The sequence below is a fragment of the Pituophis catenifer genome, unplaced genomic scaffold (genome assembly GCF_029215685.1).
Source record: "Pituophis catenifer annectens isolate HBS135680 unplaced genomic scaffold, rPitCat1.0.hap2 SCAF_8, whole genome shotgun sequence".
In the NCBI taxonomy this organism is placed as follows: domain Eukaryota; kingdom Metazoa; phylum Chordata; class Lepidosauria; order Squamata; family Colubridae; genus Pituophis; species Pituophis catenifer.
This window is the reverse complement of record NW_027256888.1, coordinates 20183715-20208249: the sequence shown is the minus strand read 5'-3', so window position 1 is coordinate 20208249 and position 24535 is coordinate 20183715. Positions and strand designations below refer to the sequence as shown.

Sequence of the window (24535 nt, the reverse complement as noted above, 5' to 3'; positions counted from 1 at the left end):
TAAAATTGTGTTTGACAATTTCTAAGAGGAGATGAGAACGTAGACTAGATTGGGCTCCATAGAATACTTAAGCAAGTCACTGCTAGTTTGAAGGAAGCCTGGTAGTAAACAATATCCTTCTAGGTGTTTTGGAACCTGCTTTTTTGGAGCTCCAGCATGTATGAAATTGAGTTATATAGATGAAGCAATAAACCAGCACATTTAAACTTTGGCAACTCTTAAAGGTAATATAATTAAGTTCAAAACCTTCTGACAAATCCATTACAATTTATCATTCCCCAATCTATTGCTTCCATGGATCTCATTAATCTCAGCCAAACCACAATAATACCAGCTGATTGGGAATGATAGGCATCCAATCATTCTAATACATTGGGATATCAAATTCGTTCAGGTAATCTAATCAACTCTCTTCCCATTGCAGGAATCTCATCCTATCATGGACAAATGGGTATTCAATCTTTCTTGAAAACGTGGAGTGATGTAATAATTATAACTTTGTTCCACTGTTTAATAGCTCACACAATGAGGAAATTTCTCCTTATTCCATGTTTGGATCTTTCTCTATTAAGCTTCCACTCATTGCTTCTTGCCTTATATGCTGTAACATCACTTTATGTATTGAAAGACTGTTATCTCCACTTAGCCTTTTCTTCTTTAGGCTAAACCAGTGTTTCCCCATCTTGGCTATTTTTAAATATGTAGACTTCAGCTACCAGAATTCCCTAGCCAGCCATGTCAAAGTCCACATATCTAGGAGTTGCTATGATTGAGAAACACTGTGCTAATCATACCAAATGTAACTACTCTACATAAGCAAGAGCTGTGGTGGCGCAGTGGTTAGAATGCAGTGTTGCAGGCTAATTCTGCTGATTGCCAACTGATAGCAATTCGACAGTTCAATTCTCACTGACTCAAGGTTGACTCAGCCTTCTATTCTTCTGAGGTTGGTAAAATGAGGGCCCAGATTGGTAGGGGCAATATGCTGACTCTATAAAACTGCTTAGAGAGGATTATAAAGCACTGTAAAGTGGTACTGTATATAAATCTAAGTACTATAACATTTTGCCCCAATGGAGTTGCCCCTCTGGTTAGTTTCCCCAAATTCAACCATTACATTGGCCGGTGTTCCCTCCAGTTGATCAATGGAAAATTGTGAAAAACAGCAGATAGCTTACATCCCAGACACCAACTTTGATTTTTCCTCTCCTTATAACTTTCTCCCTTTGGCAAGGAAATAGCAAACAAATTATAGCAATTGACTAACCAGTGGAGTTTCAAAATTAATACGTTCATGAAAATATTTCTACCTGTTTGACATCAAAAATCAAACTGAGGCCTCTTCCAGAAAGGCTAACTCTTCTTCTTGTAGGAAGGTTAATGTGATTAAAAGTAAAGCAGTTCCCATATTCAGTAAAGACATGTGCAAAGTCCTTCCATGAAGAAAAAAGAAACAAATGAAAAATGGAGTTAATATTTTCTCACAGACATTTTAGGTGTCAGGTTTTGCTATTACCTGTGGCATTTTAGTATCAGTGAATGAAGAGGTTTGCACTACACAGAGATTTGCAAGTATCTAATTAAAAAAACCCTAAAGATTGAATTTCAGCTCTGGCTAAAGTTCACTGTTGAAAGTAGGTAATCAAATCAGTCCAGGTCACATCATTCTTAACCTTGCAGTAAGGTCCCATCAGTGAAATCAATGGATTTTAATTAGGGAGTTTTCAGACACAATGCTTTTATTTAGCATAAACAAAACCAGATATTAATGAAATACAATATGTTTGTGGGAACTGTTTGTTATGAGCTTTTAAATTTCAGTAATTATTACCTTTTGACCTTTTTTGATGGATAAGTGGAATTAATTTTTGAATTATAATTACAGCATCACTCTGCAAATTAAAAACTTATGGAGTGATTCACTAATGTATATCTACACTCTTATGTATTGGTGAAACATTGAGAATTTTTTTTCCAAATTTAAGATATATTGACAGCCAGGTTGGTCTAGGGGCTAGGAAGTAGGAGACTGTTTATGTCCCACCTTTGCCATGTAAGTCATATGGGTGACTTTGGGCTCTTTCAGCCCAACCCACCTCACACAATTGTTGTTGTTGTTGTTGTGAAATAGGAGGAGGCTATGTTCACTGCCTTGAGTTATTTATAAAAATAATAAAAGCTGGCTATAATAATAATAAAAAATATTAGCATGTATTATCACGTTGCATTTGCTTGGTGCATTACTAACTTTGCACATATAGCCCTTTGCTAAAAATCAAAATATGCATTCTGACAGCCAAATATGCATTCTCTTACCCTGGTAGAAAAACCATCTTTCAGTTTTCAGACAATATTTTTTCTGACAATATTGCCTTTCAGATCGTTATATAAAGACTACATTTATTTCAGCATTTAGCTAATACATGTTTTATAAAAACGAAAATGTTACCTTTGGGTGGCATTTTTTCCCAAAAAATTCACAACTCAGCAATGTGCTGCTGTTGAGATAGAAACCATTATCTCTTGTAAATTCTTTGATGCTGAAATTTTGATTCCCTTGAAAAAAATCTTGTAGTTCTTGACTAAACTTATCATCAGTATTGAACATACGAAGAACTCCTGACACTATGCTCCATAAGAAGAAAATGATGCTCAGGTTAGCTACTGCTTGAGTTTGGAACCTAGAAGTATAAATCAGAAATGCAAATATAAGTTCTGAATGCTTGAGTAGCCCAAGACTGTCTATATTTTTTCCCAAAACAAAGATGAATTACACAGAGGTTATTTAATTTTACATTGGCTATAATATTGCAACCTTTAACTCATATAAATGCATACTATAAAATGCTAGAATTGTTAGCCTTGATATTTGTCCAATTGTGATCATCAGAGCTTAAAATCATATAGGGCACAAGGAAGAAAATAGTGCCTTACCTGTTCAGATTACAAAATGTTACAGCAGGAAATTCAATATTCTCCACATACTGAACTACCACTGAGGTTGTGGTGGGCCAGCTGAAATAATTGATGAAACGACAATAAACCTGCCAGGCAACTAGGACAATAGAGCCCAAGACTACTACCATCCATAAGATCTTGCGTGTCTTGCTCTTGGTATGAATAATATTGTGCACTCCATGGAAGGAAGTTGAAGTTGCAAACTCATCATCATATTTCTTCCTTTCTTCCAAAGATGGTAGAGTCTTTCTTGTGAAATAGAGCCTGGCTTTTTCCAGAATTCCTTAACATTTAACAAATAATGATAAAATCCATTCAGAATGAGTTCAGTTGGATAAAGGATACATTAATCCCCACCTTAATGAAAACATAGCATGGTCAATTTTCAATTATTTTATGTATGTATTCTTGGTGTCTACATATTTGGCATGTGTTTCCAAACAAATATTAAGAAAAAAGGAAGCAGAGATTAGAGAGAAAGAATCCATGCAAATGTTTTGCCAAAAAAATCATGAAAAATTCTCTGATAATAGTTTACACTAGTTTGTTAAAATATCAATGATAAAGGATGACATTTTAATGCAAAAACGTAAGAAGTATTCAGAGACATTTTCCTATGAATATAGTTGTTTTTCTATTATTTCACTTTTCTTCTTAATCTCCTCTACAAGCTGCAACTCAAGCCTGTGCCTGATGAATCAGATTTAAGTAACATGGTATTTTTCTATGTATATGAAAAATTGCAACTGCAGTTTACCTGCATATTGTATTCAAAAGAATTAACTATTCAATATATTCTAAACAAAAAAAGTGTTTACAATTTTCATTATGTCCATAAAAAATGAATAATGCTAAACACTCTAATATAACCAGCCAACTCTGTGTAATAATAATCACAGCGTACCTTTGCCATGAAAGTTCCTTAATTTTCTAAGCTTCTCCATTAGACAAATATTAGAAGATTCATCTCTAATACATGGGGAGTTAATTGCTTTTATAACATCAGGAAATGGGTGGGGATTCTATTAAATACACAACAACGTGCAATTTGCCTGCCTCTGTTGCTTCTCTCTCTCTCTCTCTCTCTCTCTCTCTCTCTCTCTCTCTCTCTCTCTCTCTCTCTCTCTCTCTCTCTCTCACACACACACACACACACACACACACACACACATACACACACACACGAAGACTAAATGCATGCATTTAAGCATACAAAATATAATAAAAAAGATGAGTGACACTTTTTAAAAACTGTAAACAATATCATAATTAATGAATTAAATGCTAATTACTAGAATATCAAACAAAAAGGCAATGACAGATTTTGAGTAAAACTCAGTAGTTATGATCAAGCAATAGGCTTTTTTCACTTTTTTTCTTTTTGAAACTTTTTAATGCAGTTGAATAGAAACAGGGGTGGGTTCTACTTAACTTTACTACTGGTTTGCATCGCGCCCGCTTCTGCACATGCACAGATCACTTATGATGATGTCCGGGTCAGTGGGTGGAGCCTCCCGCTGGTTTACTACTGGTTCTTGTGAACCGGTCCGATCCACGGGCAACTCACCACTGAATAGAAGGCTTTGTGTGATTTCACTGCATTAGCTGACAGCCTTTCCTGTGAAAGCAGAATGCTCAACTGTTAATCTGGATTAATATCCAGATTAGCAATTTGATTCACCCACATTATTCTTCACAAGGGACCCATGTCACAGTTCTATCAAAGAATCAGTAGACTTTTGTGTTTTGAAGTAATTTCCATGTATTCTGATGAAGTTCAGAATCTACTCATAAACATGTGTAGTAGTAATGCAGTGTGTAAAATCCAGTTGGAAGAAAACAGCAAATTTGAATAGAGTTAACGATATTCTGCATAAACAGGGCTGTTTATTATACAAGAGGAAGCCTGTCAGTATGCAGTAATATCACAATTGCTCTTCTTAATTTACAAAATAAACATGGGAAGGTGAGAGGAGCATTGCATATCAGTATTCAAAAAAGATAAACACATAATTTCTCAACAAATAATTTAAAAATCAAATAGCACCAACAAAATCAGAATTGACTATTATATGGCTGCTTCTTCAGGCAATGCCATCTGCCTCAAATTTCCATGGTTTTAATGTAGATTATGTGACTATTCCATGTATTTGACTCTCTGGAGAAAAGAAGGCAGAAGGGGTAGCATGGGGATTATTGCAAATAATGTCATAGTGAATAGGCGTTGTAAGAAGGCATAGAAAAAGGTGTGAATTGAGTATTTTTTAAAAAAAAAATCCACATGTAATTTTTGCTCAGAGACTCAGGATTTCTAAAAATACATGTTTGCAACTTCTATTTTTCACTTTCTTAACTAAAAATTGCACTCACTCACCTATTCATACAACCAAGCAAACCTACACAATTTTAAGTCTTACAAGACAGGATATGTTGAGTTTCAGAAGAATAAGGATGAAATACTCAGTGGACATAGCCGCATAAATGGTGGCGTCAAAGAACTACAGTTTTCTCATGATGATTTTCCACTAGAGTGCCATTGCTAGTTCACATGGAAACCATATAATGTTTTGGGAATGATCTTTTGTTTTGAGAACCATCTTCTTAGGCTGTTCTAAAAGTCTTCATTCTGCTACTTTTCCAGATGTTGCATAAACTGAAATCTTTCTGAACAAAACTTTTTATCTTTATGGCTTGCTTTGAGTGAATCTTATGCATTCCATTCTTTAAACATTCACTTTCACATAAATACATAGTACAAAACTACACAGTATTATTACGCTGTGGCATCATTTAATGATTGGCGTTACAACTAATAATAATATACTAGCATTTACAGACTAATACAAGCTATGCATGGTTAATTATAATTTGTTTAAAAACAGTTTAACCTTAATCTAGCAGCAAGCAATATTTCTATAGTTAGGAATGGTATTTTCAATATTTCAAATTCATTTACTCTCTGAAGATAGCTGTGTTTCTGGCTAGTGATATAGCGCAATCAGAAAGAATGGGATTTTAGGTTATAAGATACAATATATGTTGTGACCTGGTGGGTAAAAAATATACGACATAGTCTAATATACTTTGAGGGGGTATCAAAAATAGGGAAAAGAGCCATGGTAGTACAGTGGTCTAAGGCACCCTGTTATTAAGCTGGTTATTAAGACCAGCTGCCTGCAATTACTGCAGGTTCGAATCTCGCCAAGGCTCAAGGTTGACTCAGCCTTCCATCCTTTCTAAGGTAGGTAAATTGAGGACCCAGTTGTGGGGGCAATAAGCTGACTTTGTATAAATATACAAAAGGATGAAGGCTATTGCTGAGACATTGTAAGCCGCCCTGAGTCTCCGGAGAAGGGCGGCATATAAATCAAATAAAAAAAAAAAAAAAAGAATGAGAGCACCTGCAGAAACATATGTCAAAATGACTTAATCTATGTTGCACCATTACAATGCAAATTCTATTCCTTTTCAACCTGTGGGCATGTTTTGCCCCATATAAAAGGGATGGTAGATTCTGTTCCATGATAGTGGAATGGTGGTTCCGTCATTTTCCCCTTGACTCCCTACGATGGAATGGGTTGTTTAGACACGGACCCTTGGCCACTCCTCCTTCACCTCCAGCTACCCACCTCAGCCCATTCACAATTAGCTTTCCTCCTCTGTTGGCCCTCCTCCTGTCATTCTCCATGGCCAATGAGCCCCTAGCTCTCTGCCCCTTTCCCTTTGTCCTGACCTCTTTGTTCAGACACTGTTTGACCTGGGTCTTTGGTTGCATGGGACAAATAGCCACCAGCCAATCGGGTGGCAGGCAGAAGCAATGGTGCTGTGGGGGCAGTGTGGAATTGGCGATCACAGGGGCTGTGGGGGTGCAGCATGCGATGCAAGATTTTTTTTGAAGTGCCACAGCTCCTCTGCAATTTTTTTAAAAAGTTTTTTGGATTTTTATTTTTAGAATATACATCAACATCAATACATGGATAGTGCGGTATCTATTTGTTATGTTATTCAAACTTATGAAAACCTAATATTAATATACATATTTGTTTTAAAGTAGTTATTCAATATTTCAATGTTCCATTTTAATGCCAATCACAATATTATTTGAGTTTACATAGTACTGCCCTCTTTCAACCTCTAATCTTTCCTTCTAGTTATTGCTGTTTGTTAAAGCGGTGAACAATTATATAGAGAAAAATTTTAGACCCAAAAGAAAGGAACTAAGGGGAGAAGAGCTAAAGACTTTTTAAAAACATAGAAAATTGGACTGTCAAACTGGGCAGGCATTGCTTTGGAAAGGCACCTTAAAATGCTGGAACTATCTACTTGAATAATTGACTTCTACAAATTGAATTAAAATAGGATTAAATAACTTTACATTTGAAACAATGCTGAAACCTAAGCTGAGGGAGCCACCTACTGATGAATGGAAAATATACCATACCCCTACAAGCCTGGGAAAGTTTCTGATAAGAGAAATAAACAGAGAGATTAATAAGAGATATAAACAATATTTCTCTGATAAGAGAAATAAACAATACTCATCATCAATTTTTATCTATCCTGCTAGGAAACCAACATTCTCTTGACGACACCAATTTTTAAATCAGGGGTTTGTTTCTAAAATCCTTTGCTTCCTTATTGGATGTTGGCCTTTTGTTGGAAATATAAATGAAAACACCACTTGTGCTCCTAATTCCTTAACTTTCTTCCCTAGCTGTTTGTTATCTCTTGCTATTGTTTTCAGGTTTATTGTTGTGTCATTTGTCCCCATATGTAGAAGAAGAAAGGGGTATCAATGTGGTTGATTATTTTAGTAAGTTTCTCAGTTACATCTTTGATTTTTGCTCTAGGGGAATAGCATACCTGCCTATAAAGATACTCCTTTCTTCTGCTACCTGATTGAATGCTCTTTCTTCTCCTTGAAATGTCATTTCTTCTCCTATATCATTGAATGTCCAGTCTGCAGGTTATAGTTTCTGAGACCACAGTGTATAAACTGTCATATAAACCACAGTTAAAAAAAGAAGAAGTCAAGGATAAAACCTTTCAGAATGTCTTCTGTAGCTAATGCATTTGCTATGTGATTTGTTGAACCTTGTCCTTTATTCCTCCCACTGAAAATGAGTATGTGATTGGATTATTAATATTGCATCAACTGTTATCCGTATTTGCTTAACCTTCAGTTATTTGATCTCCCATTTACTTAAAGCAGCTATTAATTGTAAATGGAGGTTAAATGTAAAGGGCAATGTGTGAGAGGAAATTACAAAATATGCAAGGAACACAGGAAGCACACACACACACACACACTCACACACACACACACACATGTACATATACACAAAGACACTAATGCCTATTTTTATGCATTCAAGATATCTGTCTAAAACCCTCTGTTAAGTCCCACATGATTTTTATTTACAATGTTTTGATCAACATGAAAAACAACAAAAGATATTTTGACAAGATACATCCCAATCCCACCAAAATTGCCAGTTCAGATTACGCATAATTATTTCAGTGCAAAATTAAACAATATTGTCCTCCAAACACTCCCAGTACATTGCAACAGCATCTCATACTGATGTTCTGAAACAGAAAGCTCTGTTTCCAAAGTACTGTTTTCAATTCTGAGCCATTGTAAGATTTTCTGAGCAGTTAGCAATCTATCAACTTTCCCAACTCTGAGTGTGTTAAATAGCCCCTATGACCAGCCCATAGTAGCTGGTCACTGCCATATATTGCCATTTCATGCTGAGCTAGTGGGTTGCTATGCCCTCAGCTGGTCAGCTGGTCCTGTTTTTTCCCTTCCAGCTGATATCCAGTTGATGCCTCCTGGCAACTGGTTTTCCCAGCATTTCAGCCAGCACAATTCTGCAGTTCACTATTTCTCCCAATAGCTATACTTTCATTTTCAGGTTCTTTCTAGCTACCTGCCCAATGTATTGAAATGGTTCTTTTCTCTCCAACTTCTGTCCCAAATTTGCAGCATTTTAGGCATTTTAGAAGAAAACCTCAGCCTGAATGAATACCTTTTTTTTTTTTTTTGCTTCAATAGAACATGAGAAACCATCACTATTTCATTGCCACAAAGGTTCCATGGACACAAAACGGAAAAAAGAATGACAAAATAAAAGGACCTTGGAAGTCTTTTAGTCCAACCTTCTGCTCAAGCAATAGGCCCTAAACTATGTCAGACAAATGACAGTCCAATCTCTTCTTAAATACCTCCAGTGATGGAGCATCCACAACTTGTGGGGCAACCCATTCCACTGACTAATTGTGAGAACTGTAAGAAAATTTCTTCTTAGTTCTAGGTTGGATTTCTCTTTGATTAATTTCCATCCATTATTTTTTGTCCAGCCTTTAGAAAATTGACATCTCTTCTTTGTGGAAGCCCCTTAAATATTGGCAGACTGCTATCATTCCTATTTCTTCTCTTCATTCGACTAAACATACCCAGTTCGTGTAACCTTTCTTCATATATTTTAGCCTCCAATTCCCTAATTATATTTGTTGCTCTTCTCTGCACTTTTTATAGAGTTTCAACAACTTTTTTATATTGTGGCAATCAAAACTGGATGTAATATTCCAAGTGTGATCTTACAAAGGTATTATAAAGCAGTATTAACACTTAACTGGTCTTGATTCTATCTCTCTGTTAATGCAGCCTAGGACTGTGTTGGCTTTTTTGGTGGCTGCAGCACATTGTTGGCTCATACCCAGTGGTGGGTTGCTACCAGTTTGCACCAGATCAGGCAAACCAGTAGCGGCAGCGGTAGGCTCCGTCCACCCACCTGGACACTTCTGTGCATGCACAGAAGCGCCGTGCACGCGCGTACGAGCAAACCAGTAGTGACTGGAGTTGGAACCCGCCCCTGCTCATACCAGTATTTAAGAGGTTGTCAATTTTGTCAGAGTTTGTTGCAGAAATTAAATCCAGTAATCACACACAGATAACTGATGCAGCATGAGTCATTAACTTTTTATATACATAATAACACATGAAGTAAATGTACAATACCAGCAGCTGATTCTTCCAACGTGGTAGTAGTTACATGCAAAAAACACAGGCAGCAGAGAGAACAGTTTCCAGTTTCAATACAGCAGAGAGACTAGACCAGGCTTGTTTTTAGCTTCAGAGCTCAGAGCTTAATACAGAGCCAATCCACATCCAGACTCCTAGCTGTCTCCAGCTCCCAAACAGCCCTCATTGGCTGATTTAGTTGCTATGCCTATACATCGGCTGTCCTTGTTCCCATGTCTCCATTCCAGTTCATGAATATTCTGACAAATTTAGCAAGGAATAGCATGTTGTTGTTGTTTTACTTTAATCAGTGTAGCACTGAAGAAGTGATGATACAATAAAGATTGCAGGGAAGAAACGGTCTGGGTTAGAATCAATGGATATAATGTGGGAACGGGATGTGAAAGTATTCATAAGTGTAAACATCTGGGAGAACAAATGAAAAAAAACAGGAACTAATAAAGACAAAACAAGTAATGTTTAAGTAAATGTGGGCACTGAGAGACTTACCCACAGAGGAGCTAGCCAGTTGGGCTTGTCTTATTTAAAATGTATGAATAGGAAGCGCATAGGAAGCACCTGATTGGCGCATGCCCAAGATGGCGGTCCTACTCGAAACGCTGTGAGGAGAGGGTCGACAGTTGGCCGTTATGGGGGGGATTTACAGGGGTCATAGATCATCTACGACCCCTTGCCCAGGTGGCGGAGCATGAAGCCGATGTGCTCGTGGGTTTTTGGGCTCACCAGCGCTCCCGGAATGTGAGCCTGGTTGAAGTTTGTTGCTCGCTGCGAGAGAGGCGTGAGAGAGGCAGCGGCAGCGTGAGAGAGGTGGTGGCAGCGGCTATGGGTGACCATGGGCGTCGTCGTCATAGGCATCGTCGTCATCTGTGAGCCTCATGGAAGTGCTGCTCGCCACGAGAGAGGCTGAGAGAGGCAGCGGCAGCACGAGAGAGGTGGCGGCGGCGGCTATGGGAGACCATAGGCGTCGTCGTCATCTGTGAGCCTCATGGAAGTGCTGCTCGCCGCGAGAGAGGCTGAGAGAGGCGGCGGCAGCACGAGAGAGGCGGCGGCGGCTATGGGTGACCATGGGCAACCATGATCGACCATGGGCAGCGGCGTCTGTGTCTGTGAGCTTCATAGAAGTTTGCTGCTCACCGCGAGAGAGGTGCAAGAGAGGCGGCGGTGGCGTGAGAGAGGCGGCGGCGGCTATGGGCGACCATGGGCGGCGGCGTCTGCAGCAGAGGATGGCGAGTGATGGCGGATGGCGGTGGGCCTAATTCCGACCAGATGGCCCGTGGGCCTGAAACCGGGGCGGCGCTGGTGCTGTTAGCTGCGCTGGTGCTGACTTTCACCAGACTACGGACCACAGATGCCTAATAGGAGGAAGGGGGCGTCTGCGGGACAAAGATCCCAGTGAGGAGGCTGTTGAAGATCTTACGTCAACGACGACGGCGCCGGTGGGACCCCAGTTGGCTAGCGGGTCAGCCGGAGTTTCAGGAGTCGAGGTTGGTGAAGGGTTCTATGCTGGTGGGACCCTCCATTATGGCTTTGAAGAACTCTTGCAGATTAATTCCACCCCTGTTCTAGGGGTGAGGTCCTCCTTATTGATATCATTGGAGGCTAGGACTGCAAATGGAATCCCCTGATGGAGTCGTTCCCCCCCACCTCCAACCGGTTTTCCATCTGCCTTTGTAAGACACTTGATTGACTTCAACGTGGACTTTTTTACATCCGGAGTTTTGGGACCTGGCTCTGTTTTTCGTCCTGTTTCCTGGCTGTATGGAAGACAAGACAGTTATGGGAGGATTGATGGAGCCAGTTCCACACTACGTTCGCCGCGGATGGGATGTCCATCTTTCAGGGCCAATAGGGCCAACCACTGTGAGAGGGTGGTTTTGGACTTTTCCATCTTGCCTTGATTAGGATGACCAACCGCCGTGAAAGGGTGGTTGGATAGTTCCCCCAGTTGGACAGAACACACGGACTCCTACCCATTACCATGAGAGGGTAGTGGTGACTCTTCCGATTAACTTAGCCTTGCTTCCTGGACATTGAAGACCATCATTATAGATCCCTAGGCCATGTCTAGGCCAAATTTGTATTATCACTCCAGTGTTTTTAAATGTATTCTAGGGCAAAGCTTCTTGCGCTGCGAGATTCTCCCCTCTTGCAGGCTTGGCCCTCTATGTTATCGAGGGCCCACCTTAATGACGGGTTTTGCGACCCCGAGAGGTGGCATGTCAAAAAAAGGAGATTGAGGGGTTTTTTAAAGACATTTTTAAACAGACTTTTAAGGGGTTCTGAGGGGTGGGGAGGTTATGTGGGTTTGGGGGAAAACCCACGGGGGATGGGGACTAGCCCGGCAGTTAATGGTGCCATAGGAGGTATGGACTCTGGGGGAAAGGGGACTGATAGAATGCCCTCTATTGAGGGCTTCTCCATTAATACGCTGAGTGGGAGGGGCAGGTATGGCGGGAGCAGGGGGCCGTATCATGTGGTGGGAACACACACTCGCTATCTCTGAGCGATTGCGTGCCCCGGTCCCCTTAGCTCTTCCCGTTCCCCAGGTTGCTCAGAGTCTCAGGGCCCGAGTCTCTGGCTGATGTTGTGTAATGACAGGTCCGTAGTAAATAAAGCCCCCCTCATTTGTGACCTTATTCAGGAGGGGGGAGTGGACCTGGCAGGTATTACGGAGACCTGGTTGGGCCATGAGGGGGGTTCCGCTCGTGGAGATGTGCCCACCAGGCTTCCATGCATTTCATCAGCTGAGAGTCAGGGCAGGGGCGGGGGGGTAGCGGTCATTCTAAGAGAAGGTCTTGATCCGAGGGAGACCACTGTACCTCAGATAGCCGGATGTGAGTCCCTTTTTGTGAAGTGGGGTTGTGGGGTGCAGATGGGTTTGTTGATCACGTACCTGGCTCCCTGCCACGTGGCAACAACCCTGCTCGAATTCCTCAATATCATAGCCGAGGTGGCGGCTGATACCCCCAGACTTGTGGTCATGGGGGATTTCAACCTGCCATCTATCGGTGAAACATCTGAGGTAGCTCGGGAGTTCATGGCTTCCATGATGGCCATGGACCTGATCCAAGTAATTCACAGCCCTACTCACATAGGGGGACACACTCTGGACTTAGTTTTTATCTCTGGTCAGTGGTTGAGTGGCCTTGATACAGGGGATATAGATATTGAACCCTTGTCATGATCTGACCACTTGCTCCTTTGACTTGACTTTCTGACTGCCGCACCCCGTCGCAGGGAGGCGGAGCCGACCAGGTGGTTCCACCCCAGGTGGCTGATGGATCCTGATAGGTTCCAGATGGAGCTTGGGCCATTTCCTGAGACTCTAGCTCATGACTCGGCTGAAGACCTGGTGGCCGCCTGGAATAGCGTGGCTGCTGGGGCTTTGGACCAGGTCGTGCCTTTGCGGCCTCTGACCCGGCACCGAACTCACTTAGCTCCTTGGTTCTCCGAGGAGCTGAGAGAGATGAAGCGCCGGAAAAGACGCCTAGAGAGCGGTTGGAGGGCCAGTCGTTCCGAATCTGACTTTTCACTGGTAAGGTCTCATATTAAGACCTACCTAGTGGCAATAAAAGCGGCAAAATCTAGCTATTTTGCCGCTCTTATCGCGTCATCAGATAACCGCCCAGCCACCCTGTTCAGGGTGACCCGCTCCCTTCTCCATCTGGGAGTGCAGGATGACCCCTTGCAGGGCCGAGCTGAGGATTTTGTACAGTATCTGTATGATAAAATAACTCAGATTCGGGAAGACTTGGCCGCTGACTGGGTTAGTTCAGACGAGATGACTGAGGCAGGCCTTGAGAGTGTTATCTGGGAGGAGTTCGATCCTGTGGCTCCCGAGGACGTGGACAGGATCTTGGGACGGCTGAACGCGACCACATGTTTATTGGACCCGTGTCCCTCCTGGTTGGTGCTGGCTTCCTGGGAGGTTACACGAGGCTGGCTCCAGGGGATTATCAACGCTTCTTTAAGTGAGGGTGTCCTGCCGGCCGCCTTGAAAGAGGCGGTGGTGAGGCCTCTCCTCAAGAAGCCATCTCTGGATCCGGCTGTTTTGGCTAACTATCGTCCAGTCTCCAACCTTCGTTTTATTGCGAAGGTTGTTGAGAGTGTGGTGGCACGACAGCTTCCCCAGTACCTAGATGAAGCTGTCTATTTGGATCCGCTCTAGTCCGGCTTCAGACCTGGGTACAGCACGGAAACGGCATTGGTCGCGTTGGTGGATGATCTCTGGAGTGCTCGGGATAGGGGTTATTCCTCTATCCTGGTCCTGTTAGATCTCTCAGTGGCTTTTGATACCATCGACCATAGTATCATGTTGCGCCAGCTGGAGGGATTGAGAGTGGGGGGCACCCTTTTGCAGTGGTTCTCCTCCTATCTCTCTGACCTGTCGCAATCTGTGTTGACAGGGGGGCAGCAGTCGACCCCAAGGCGCCTTGTTTGTGGGGTGCCACAAGGGTCGGTCCTCTCGCCCCTCCTATTCAACATTTATGTGAAGCCGCTGGGTGAGATCATCCGTGGTTTTGGGGTGGAGTTCCATCAGTACGCTGATGATACTCAGTTGTACATCTCCACCCGACCATCCCAACGATGCCTTGGAAGTGATGTCCCAGTGTCTGGAGGCCGTGTGGGTCTGGATGGGGAGAAACAGGCTTCGACTCAACCCTTCCAAGACCGAGTGGCTGTGGCTGCCGGCATCCCGGTATAGCCAGCTGACGCCATCGCTGGTTATTGGGGGCGAATCATTGGCCCCCATGGAAAGGGTCCGCAACTTGGGTGTCCTCCTGGACACACGGCTGTCTTTAGAAGAGCATATGACGGCTGTGGCCAGGGGGGCTTTCTATCAGGTTCGCCTGATACGCCAGTTGCGCCCCTTTCTGGATCGGGACTCCCTACGCACAGTCATTCAAGCACTCGTCACTTCTCGTCTGGACTATTGTAATGCTCTCTATATGGGGCTCTCCTTGGCGTACACCCGGAGGCTCCAACTGGTGCAGAATGCGGCCGCGTGGGGGATTATGGTAGCAACGGGGCGCTCCCATGTGACTCCTCTCCTGCGTGAGCTGCATTGGCTTCTGGTGGACTTCCGGGTGCACTTCAAGGTGTTGGTGATCACCTTTAAAGCGCTCCATGGCTTAGGGCCGGGGTACTTACGGGACTGCCTTCTGCCACCAATTGCCTCCCACCGGCCAGTTCGCTCCCACAGAGAGGGCCTCCTCAGGGTGCCGTCGGCCAGACAATGTCGGCTGGCGACCCCCAGGGGGAGAGCCTTCTCTGTGGTGGCACCTACCCTTTGGAACAATCTACCCCCAGAGATACGAGTGATCTCCGACCTCCGGACTTTTCGTCGGGCCCTAAAAACCTATTTTTTTCAGTTAGCCGGACTGTCCTGATTTTATGGTTGGTTTTAAAATTTGATATGGATTTTAAATTGATAGGTTTTAAATTACGGGCCAAATTTATTTAATTATTTTAAATCTATTTTTAACTTTTATGTATAAATGTTTTTTTTTAATACAATTTTATTGATTTTTTTTTACACAAATAAAATATAGTAACAATTCTGTTTGACATTGGATTCGCAGTGTTTATACATATATACATGAGTAAGTGTCTGGTGTCATTTATACTATACATTTCTAATTAATTTCTGCACCTTTTATTCCTTCCTTAATTCTATCATTTATCCATTCGTACCATCTTCCCCACACAGTATCATAATCAGAATTTTCATCGTCATTTATCTCGTGTGTTAATTTACTTATCTCTGCACACTCTAATATTTTATTAATTATAAGGTCATCTGGTGGTAGGTCTTTCTTTTTCCAGTATTGAGCATATGCTAGTCTGGCAGCTGTAGTTATGTGTATTAGGAGGTGGACCTTTTCCTTTCCATACCCTTTCTTTACCATTCCCAGGAGAAATATTTCTGGATTCAAATCAATTTCTTCTTTAAGTATATCTTTCAACCATCTCCGAATTTTGCTCCAGTACCTTTTTGCTTCGGGGCATGTCCACCACATATGAAAGAAGGTGCCATGACCATGGCCACATTTCCAACAATTTGGCTGCGCATTGGGGAACATCTTTGCTAGTCTTGCAGGTGCTAAATGCCACCTATGAAGCATTTTGTAATGATTTTCCTTATACGTGGCTGCTCTAGTTAATTTATAATTTTTATTCCAGGCTTCTTCCTATTCATTAAAGTTCAAACTGTGTCCAATATTTCTCTCCCATGCTCTCAATTGGTTTCTGATTATATCCTCATCTCTGTCTTCATCTAATAAATAATTATACAGCTTGGCCAACGCTTTTTTCCCTGGTCCCATCAAAATTTTGTCTAATCCATTATATCCTAATTCTAAGCCATATTCATCTTTGTCTTTCTGGTATCTTGATTTTATTTGCAGGTAAGTCCACCAATCTAAAGTTATACCTTGGTCTCTCAGAGCTTCATTTGATTTAATGTTTCCCCCTCCATCGACGATGTCTTTATATCTGCACAATTTCTCCATTCCCCACCTGTTGGGGTAAATCATTGCTTCTACCGTGGAAAGCCAGTTTGGGACTTTTGAATAGTATCTCTGCCTAATCCCCACCCACGTTTGTATTAGGGAGTCCCTAATTTTATGCCTGTGGAAATAGGTTTTCTTTTTATTGTCTTTGTCCCATAGATATGCATGCCACCCTTTCTGTAGGTCGTGTCCTTCTAGCACTAAGATTCTCTTATTCTCCAAGGTGATCCAATCCTTTATCCATATCAACTTTGCTGCTCTGTAATACATTTCCCAATTTGGGAGTCCAAGTCCTCCCACATTCCTTTTTTCCTGTAGAATTTTAAGTGAGATCCTTGATTTTTTTCCCTCCCAAACAAATTCCCTAACGGTCTTATTTAAATCTGCAAAAAAAATTTTCTCTAGAATTACTGGTAAATTTTGATATAAAAATAAGATCTTGGGGAGGATGTTCATCTTAATTGCCGTAATTTTGCCTATAAGTGATAATTTGATCTTTTTCCATCTATCCAGATCTTGTTTTAATTTATTAATTAATGGTGTATAATTGTCTTCTTTTAGGGATGAACACCTTTTGGTTAGCCAAATTCCTAAATATTTTATTTTTGGGACAACTTATAGGCCCAAAGTTTCTTCTATCTCTTTCTTTTGCGTCTCAGTTACATTCTTAGTAAGTATTTTAGTTTTAGATTTGTTCAATTTAAAGCCTGCCACCTCTCCATATTTACTCAATTCCTCTAATATTTTTTGTCCAGATATTAATGGATCTTCTAATATTAGCGCCACGTCGTCTGCAAAGGCTTGCGTTTTATAAATTTCTTTTCTAATTCTTAGGCCTTTGATTTCCTCGTTGTTTCTAATGTTTCGTAGCAAAACTTCCAGAGCCAAAATGAATAGTAGCGGTGACAAAGGGCAGCCTTGCCTTACTCCTTTCTTGATTTGAAAAATTCTTGTCCTGTCTCCATTTACTAGAATGCTCGCCCTCTGATTGTCATAGATAGTTTTTATCATTTTTTTGAAGTTTTGCCCAAATCCCATTATTTTAATTTGCTTGGTCATGAAATTCCAATTTAGGTTGTCGAATGCCTTTTGGGCATCCAAAAAGACTAAGGCCAACTGCTTTTCTGGGTGTTCTTCATAGTATTCTAGTGTATCTAGTACAATTCTCAAATTGTCCCTAATTTGTCGTCCCGGGAGAAATCCATTTTGGTCTTTATGAATCCAATTATTTAATATTTTTTTGGTTCTTTCTGCCATTATACACATAAACAGTTTGTAATCAGTGTTTAGAAGCGAGATCGGTCTATAATTTTGGATTTTTTTGGGGTCGGCACCTTCTTTCGGCAGCAGTGTAACATGAGCTTCCCTCCATGAGTCAGGAATTTTTGAGCCCAACAAAACCTCATTGAAAATTTCCATTAATTTAGTTGTAGAATTTCTTCCAATTTTTTATATATTTCTCCTGGGAATCCGTCTGGGCCAGGTGATTTATTGTTTTTGAGTTTGGAAAGGGCTTTTTTGAATTCTTCGGTTGTTATCTTAGCATTTAGCATCTCCTTCTCTTCCTCCGTTATTTGCGGGAGCTCCGCCTTTGCCAAGTATTGATCTATTTTTTCCGCCGAGGTCTCCTCTGCTTTGTATAGGGATTCAAAGTACTTTCTTGCTCTTTCTAATTTATCTTCTTCTTTATTTAAGAGATTTCCCTCCGCATCTTCTAATATCTGGATTGTCCCTTTTTCATTTTCCTTTTTTAATTTATAGGCCAGCCACCTGCCCGATTTATTTGCAATTTCAAAATAGTGCTGTTTTGTTCTTTTTATTTTTGGGGCTAGCTCTTCTTGATCTAGAATGTTTAATTTATGTCTCCACACCATCCAATTTTCTTTTGCTACAGTATCTCCAGGCATTTTCTGGAGTTTCCTTTCTGCTTCATCTAGATGTTTGATGAGATCTTCCCTGGATTTTCTTTTTAATTTGTTTTTATATGCAGTGTAAGATATTATTACCCCTCTCAGGTAGGCCTTCATTGTGTCCCATACTATTTCCCGGGGTGTCCCTTGGTTCTCATTTTCTCCAAAAAAGTCTTTATTTCTCCTTTCAATTTTTCTACACACTCTTTGTCACATAATAGTTTTGTATTGAACCTCCATCTCTGTTGTTTTTTTCTCTTTACATTTCTCCATTTTATTTCCAGGGGATTATGGTCTGCCCAGATGTTTGGGCTAATTTCTGCCATCTCTATTTCTAACCCCAGCGTCCTGGTAACCCAAGCCATATCTAATCTCGACCATGACTGTTGCGAGTTAGAATAGAATGTAAATTGTCTTTCGCTTGGGTGCAAAGTTCGCCATATGTCAATTAAGTTCATTTCCTCCGCCAAATCAAAGAAGGCTTTTGTTTTTGTTCATTTTGTTGCTTTTATAGTCTTTATATGGATCTACAATTCCGTTAAAATCACCTATTATGCAAATTTCATTGTATTCCATATTCCCTAATTGTTCACGTAGCTTTTGAAAAAATTCTCCTTGTTTTTTATTTGGAGCATAAATACCCACTAGTAACATTTTAGAGTTTTCTATCATAACTTCAACCATAAGTATTCTGCCCTTTGTATCATTATATTTCAATTCTGCTTCAATTCCTTTTTTAACATAAATTGCTACCCCTCTCTTTCTTTTTTCTGCTAATGAGGTAAATAGTTTACCATATTTTTTATACTCCAGACATTTGCCCTCATCCTTTTTTATATGGACTTCCTGTAGGCAGATTATATCCATATTTTGTTTTGCTAGCTTTGTAAGTGTTAATTTCCTTTTTTTACTATCGTTTAAACCATTGACATTTACTGAGATTAGTTTCAGATCCTTCATTCCTGTTTTCCTTGCTCGGTTTTAGTTCTTGTTTAGTCTTACGGCTCTTACTGGTCTTGTTTTTTTCTCCTTGGCTTCTTCTTCGGTCTTCTTCTCCGCGGTTTCTTCCTCTTCTAGATTTGTCGCCTCTATTTCCTCCTTACTACTTTGTTCTTCTTCTGCACCCCTTAACTGATCGAGAAAGTCTTGTGCTGTGCTCAAGCTATCTATTTTTATTTTTCTCCCCTGCCAGGAGATTAACATGCCCTCTGGCAGGAGCCATCTGAATAATATATTTCTTTTGTTTAATTGCACAGCCAAAAATCTGTAGCCTTTTCTCACCTCCCTCACTCTTCTCGGAATCTGTTTTAGTATTATCACTTCTTTTCCTCTGTATGTTATTTGTCCGTCCCTCGCCATATTGTATAAGATGTCTTTTACTTTTTTTCTTGCGAATCTAATGTGGACTTCTCTGGGGAGCCTATTCCTCCTCGCATAGTTTGTTTGGACTCTATAGACGTCGTCCAGTTCTCTAATAATCTCACGTTTGTCTTGTTGGAGTACTTCTGCAATTAGTTCCGCCATCTTCTCTCCTAAATCCTCGTCTTTATCTTCTTCCACATTTTGGAAGCGCAAGTAGAACGACGCCCTGTCCATCTCTAATTGTATTAATGAATCTTCTAATTCCTTATTTTGCATCGTCAACGTCTGATCTACCATGTCCAGTTTCTTCTCATTTTGTTCTATTTTTTGCTCCGCCTTCTGGATCCTTTGTTCGTTGTTTGAGATTGAGACTTGAATCTCATTCATCTTCTGGTCCAGTTGGTGGATATCTGTTTTTAGTTCAGTGTGGTTATTGGACATTTTTTCCTGCATGGCCATCATCGTTTCTTGGATTAATGTCAATGTTGATTGTACTGTTAGTAGTGTTGGTGTTGCTATGGCCTTGTCCGTTTTTTGTAATCCTTCCGTTGATTTTTTATCAATCAATATCTATTTATCAACCTATATCACTTCCAATCACTCTCTTAAATAAACTTAACAATCAATATCAATTTATCAATCTACATCACATCCAATCAATGTCTTAGGTGAATAACAAGAGTTAATTTATAACTTATAATTATATGATTATAATAATAGTTAATTGGTGTATTAAATAGTAATTGATTAATAGGTGAGATCATCCGTGGTTTTGGGGTGGAGTTCCATCAGTACGCTGATGATACTCAGCTGTACATCTCCACCCGACCATCCCAACGATGCCTTGGAAGTGATGTCCCAGTGTCTGGAGGCCGTGCGGGTCTGGATGGGGAGAAACAGGCTTCGACTCAACCCTTCCAAGACCGAGTGGCTGTGGCTGCCGGCATCCCGGTATAGCCAGCTGACGCCATCGCTGGTTATTGGGGGCGAATCATTGGCCCCCATGGAAAGGGTCCGCAACTTGGGTGTCCTCCTGGACACATGGCTGTCTTTAGAAGAGCATATGACGGCTGTGGCCAGGGGGGCTTTCTATCAGGTTCGCCTGATACGCCAGTTGCGCCCCTTTCTGGATCGGGACTCCCTACGCACAGTCACTCAAGCAGTCGTCACTTCTCGTCTGGACTATTGTAATGCTCTCTACATGGGGCTCCCCTTGGCATACACCCAGAGGCTCCAACTGGTGCAGAATGCGGCCGCGTGGGGGATTATGGTAGCAACAGGGCGCTCCCATGTGACTCCTCTCCTGCGTGAGCTGCATTGGCTTCCGGTGGACTTCCGGGTGCGCTTCAAGGTGTTGGTGATCACCTTTAAAGCGCTCCATAGCTTAGGGCCGGGGTACTTACGGGACCGCCTTCTGCCACCAATTGCCTCCCACCGGCCAGTTCGCTCCCACAGAGAGGGCCTCCTCAGGGTGCCGTCGGCCAGACAATGTCGGCTGGCGACTCCCAGGGGGAGAGCCTTCTCTGTGGTGGCACCTACCCTTTGGAACAATCTACCCCCAGAGATACGAGTGATCTCCGACCTCCGGACTTTTCGTCAGGCCCTAAAAACCTATTTTTTTCAGTTAGCCGGACTGTCCTGATTTTATGGTTGGTTTTAAAATTTGATATGGATTTTAAATTGATAGGTTTTAAATTACGGGCCAAATTTATTTAATTATTTTAAATCTATTTTTAACTTTTGTGTATAAATGTTTTTTATCTTGGCTGTTCACCACCCTGAGTCCGAAAGGAGAAGGGCGGTATAGAAGTTTGAAAATAAAAAAAAATAAAATAAAATAAACCAGGAGAACAATGGGGTTGTTGTAGCCATAGTCTGGATTGAGCACCAGCCTGAACCTTGTCAACCCACAGTAATCAGATTTTTAATTTCTAAAGTTAACTTCAGAAGGAGCCAGAAGCATCACAGAAGACAAGCGTGTCTAGAACTGCAATTGAATATGCAAATGACGAGATCAATAGCAGGCAGATTGTATGAGTAATTGTTCTCTTCCCAGTTAATGACCCTTGTGAAATAATTAAAAGTGTAAAGAGGGAAAGTGCTATTAAAAACATGACACTGAACACCAGACTTCACAGCATAAAGGTTTGCAATTTATATGCAAGTTTAGTTGGAAGCACTTGCACTCATGGGTTAATTGCAGAAAGACTTCCAATAATAAAGCATTATTTCAAGGTCATTGCTGTATGAAGTATATAGATAAAGAAAGGAAACCCATCTGCAGTCACTTTTCTTTATGCTGAAACTGTGGGATGTGCACATACTCTATAGTAATTTTTGGAAACATTTAAAAGCATAGTTGAACAGTCTATGGCCCATAGGTTGCCTCTAGTTCTCAGGATAGATTTGTGGACCTCCATTATCCTAAAGGGGGGATGTCAATCTTCCCCAAACACCAAAATTGGCCCCAAATTGAATTGCTGACATTCATCCATTTTGCAGTCAAATTTCGTATTTGGGGTATTTTAAGAATTAGGAGTGGTACAAAGGCAGTCTTCAAGAATCAGACATGACTGAATGGAAGAAAAAAAATGGAAATGATAACTTATTAAGGTCTCCTTTTCCTACCATATAAACCTTGAAACAATCTTCTTCTCAAGTGGGGCCAACAATTTGTGATAGCAAATTGCATAGCAAAAGTGATTTGCTATGTCATAAAAACATTGGAGGCCCTCTATTAGAAGAATAAGATGTAGCTCCCAACAAACTCCATTTTGCTCTCACTATGATATATCATTATTATTTTTAATGTCTGAATTTTCTGACTTCATAAGTTCAATTCAGTTTCAAGAATGACATTTATTCTGTGGTTTTCTCTTGGATGAAATTTTCTTTTAAAATAGCCTGGGGGAAAAAGGTATATTTAATCTGTTTACTCTATTGATCCAGCTTGATTTCTTTCTGGGTCTGCCTATGCCAAGTAGGAATCACCTGGGAGACCTCTGATCACATCAGGCAAAGAAAAGACAATCAATTTGAAGCTCCCTCCTTATGCAACGTTTTCCAGCTAAAGGCGAAATTACAAAATGGATATGGACATATCAAAAAAGTGGTTTATAAAGTGAAAAATAAATCACATCAAAAGTGGAATACTTTTAAAGTGTTGCAGGTTTAAAACATTGTACAGATATAATCTGTTGCCTGTTGATGGCAACCACTGTACCAGACACTAATAGAAAATATCTTATGTTGAATTTCCCTTACAATCAGGAGGAGGTTTTAGGGGCCATGCTAAATCATTGGGGTGATGCAAAGAGCTGGAAAACACTGGCTGTCTATCCCGGAGTTGTTCCTTTCCTTTTGGCTAAAGTGCTGAATAGTAATAGTATGAGCTTCAGCTGGTCCCATGTTCCAGTTTTGATTTGACTGGCAATATTCAGTTATACTGGCTTGCTGAAATCTGTGCCTTCACAACTGTGAGTCTAATATGTTTTGGCTGAGGAATAGCATCTCATCTCTAATATTTGCCATAAAGCCTGAATATTGCTAGAAATATACTGGAGCATAAATGAATTTGAAATTCAGTAAAAAAAAAAAAAAAAGGAGAGGGAAATACATCTTAATTTTCTGGAAATGATTGCTTCATTACTGAAATGAATGTTATTTGAATGCTGTTCAAACAAATCAGCTAAAAAGTCTCAAAAAACAAGATTACTGATGATTGCACATATGTGTTTTCTTTACCTAAACATTTTAAGAGAGAGAGAGAAAAAAAAAACATTGAATCATCAGTAAAAGCCTAATTTGCTTCAGTTAGACAAAGTATTGGATTCAGGATTTCTGGAAAGAGTTGCACCATTTATGTAAAATGTAAAAACAAAAAAACTTCAACCAAACTAAAGCAAAGAACTTGCTGTTTCTATTGGTTTAGCCGGAAGGTGGTTTTCTTTCCCACCCCTTTTACTTAATGATCAAGTCAGATGATCAGAAACTTGGGTTTACTTTAGTTTGCATTCATTTAGAACCTGCCAATGCCAGAGACTTACTCCTATGATGAACAGAGGTATCCCCGAGCTGGGAAAGTTTTTCATTTTCCATTTTACAACCAGTGCCCTTAAACAGGGACAGTAGTAGATGTGAACTTAAATTTATTTATTAACATTCAAACAGAAGTTTAAAAGGTACTGCTCTCTTATGTGATTGCCTAATGACAAAGCAAGAGAAAAAGCAAACCCTTTCTTGGCAGCATGTGCTCAAAGTAGAGCTAGGCACATTATGAGAATTCTTTGTGGAATCTCCATCAGCCCTAATAAGGCAGTCCTTGTTTAGCAACAGCCTAATTTAGTATCCTTGCACAACTATCATGGTGACAAAAAAGTAACTTTGCAACAGGCATCATATTTATTATCTTCACGGGTAAAGCAAAGGAACGCTGAAATAATATCATACACACTTTTTTCAATTTTACTTAGTAATAGTTTTGCTTAATGACTGAGTTGCCAGTCCTGACTGTGGTTGCTAAATGAGGACTACCTGTACTGATTTAGATTGAAGGATTGCTATGGGAGCAGTAGGAAAAAAAGATCAGTTCTGTCTTATTTTGTAGTTTTCTATTGAAAATTAGCCATAAGGTTGTTCTAACGTATTGTGGAGGAAAAATAATGTCACTTCTTTTTAATGATAGTGAAATTAATTAGAAGAGTAATTTTAAGAGTTGAAAATGCAGGGAGAAAAAGAATTAAAAA

General features: G+C 40.6%; 1 protein-coding gene across 1 annotated transcript in view; it reads right to left on the bottom strand.

Moving 5' to 3' along the window:
- ASIC5 (acid sensing ion channel subunit family member 5) overlaps positions 1-20249 on the bottom strand; it is a 39652-nt gene extending 19403 nt beyond the window's left edge. The window contains exons 1-4 of the mRNA XM_070948984.1: positions 19913-20249; positions 2935-3241; positions 2450-2681; positions 1311-1433 (exon numbers count right to left, since the gene is read on the bottom strand). Of these exons, the coding sequence (XP_070805085.1) occupies positions 1311-1433; positions 2450-2681; positions 2935-3241; positions 19913-20249 (999 nt within the window). The remainder of the gene's footprint in view (positions 1-1310; positions 1434-2449; positions 2682-2934; positions 3242-19912) is intronic.
- Between the last annotated feature and the right edge of the window lie 4286 nt (positions 20250-24535).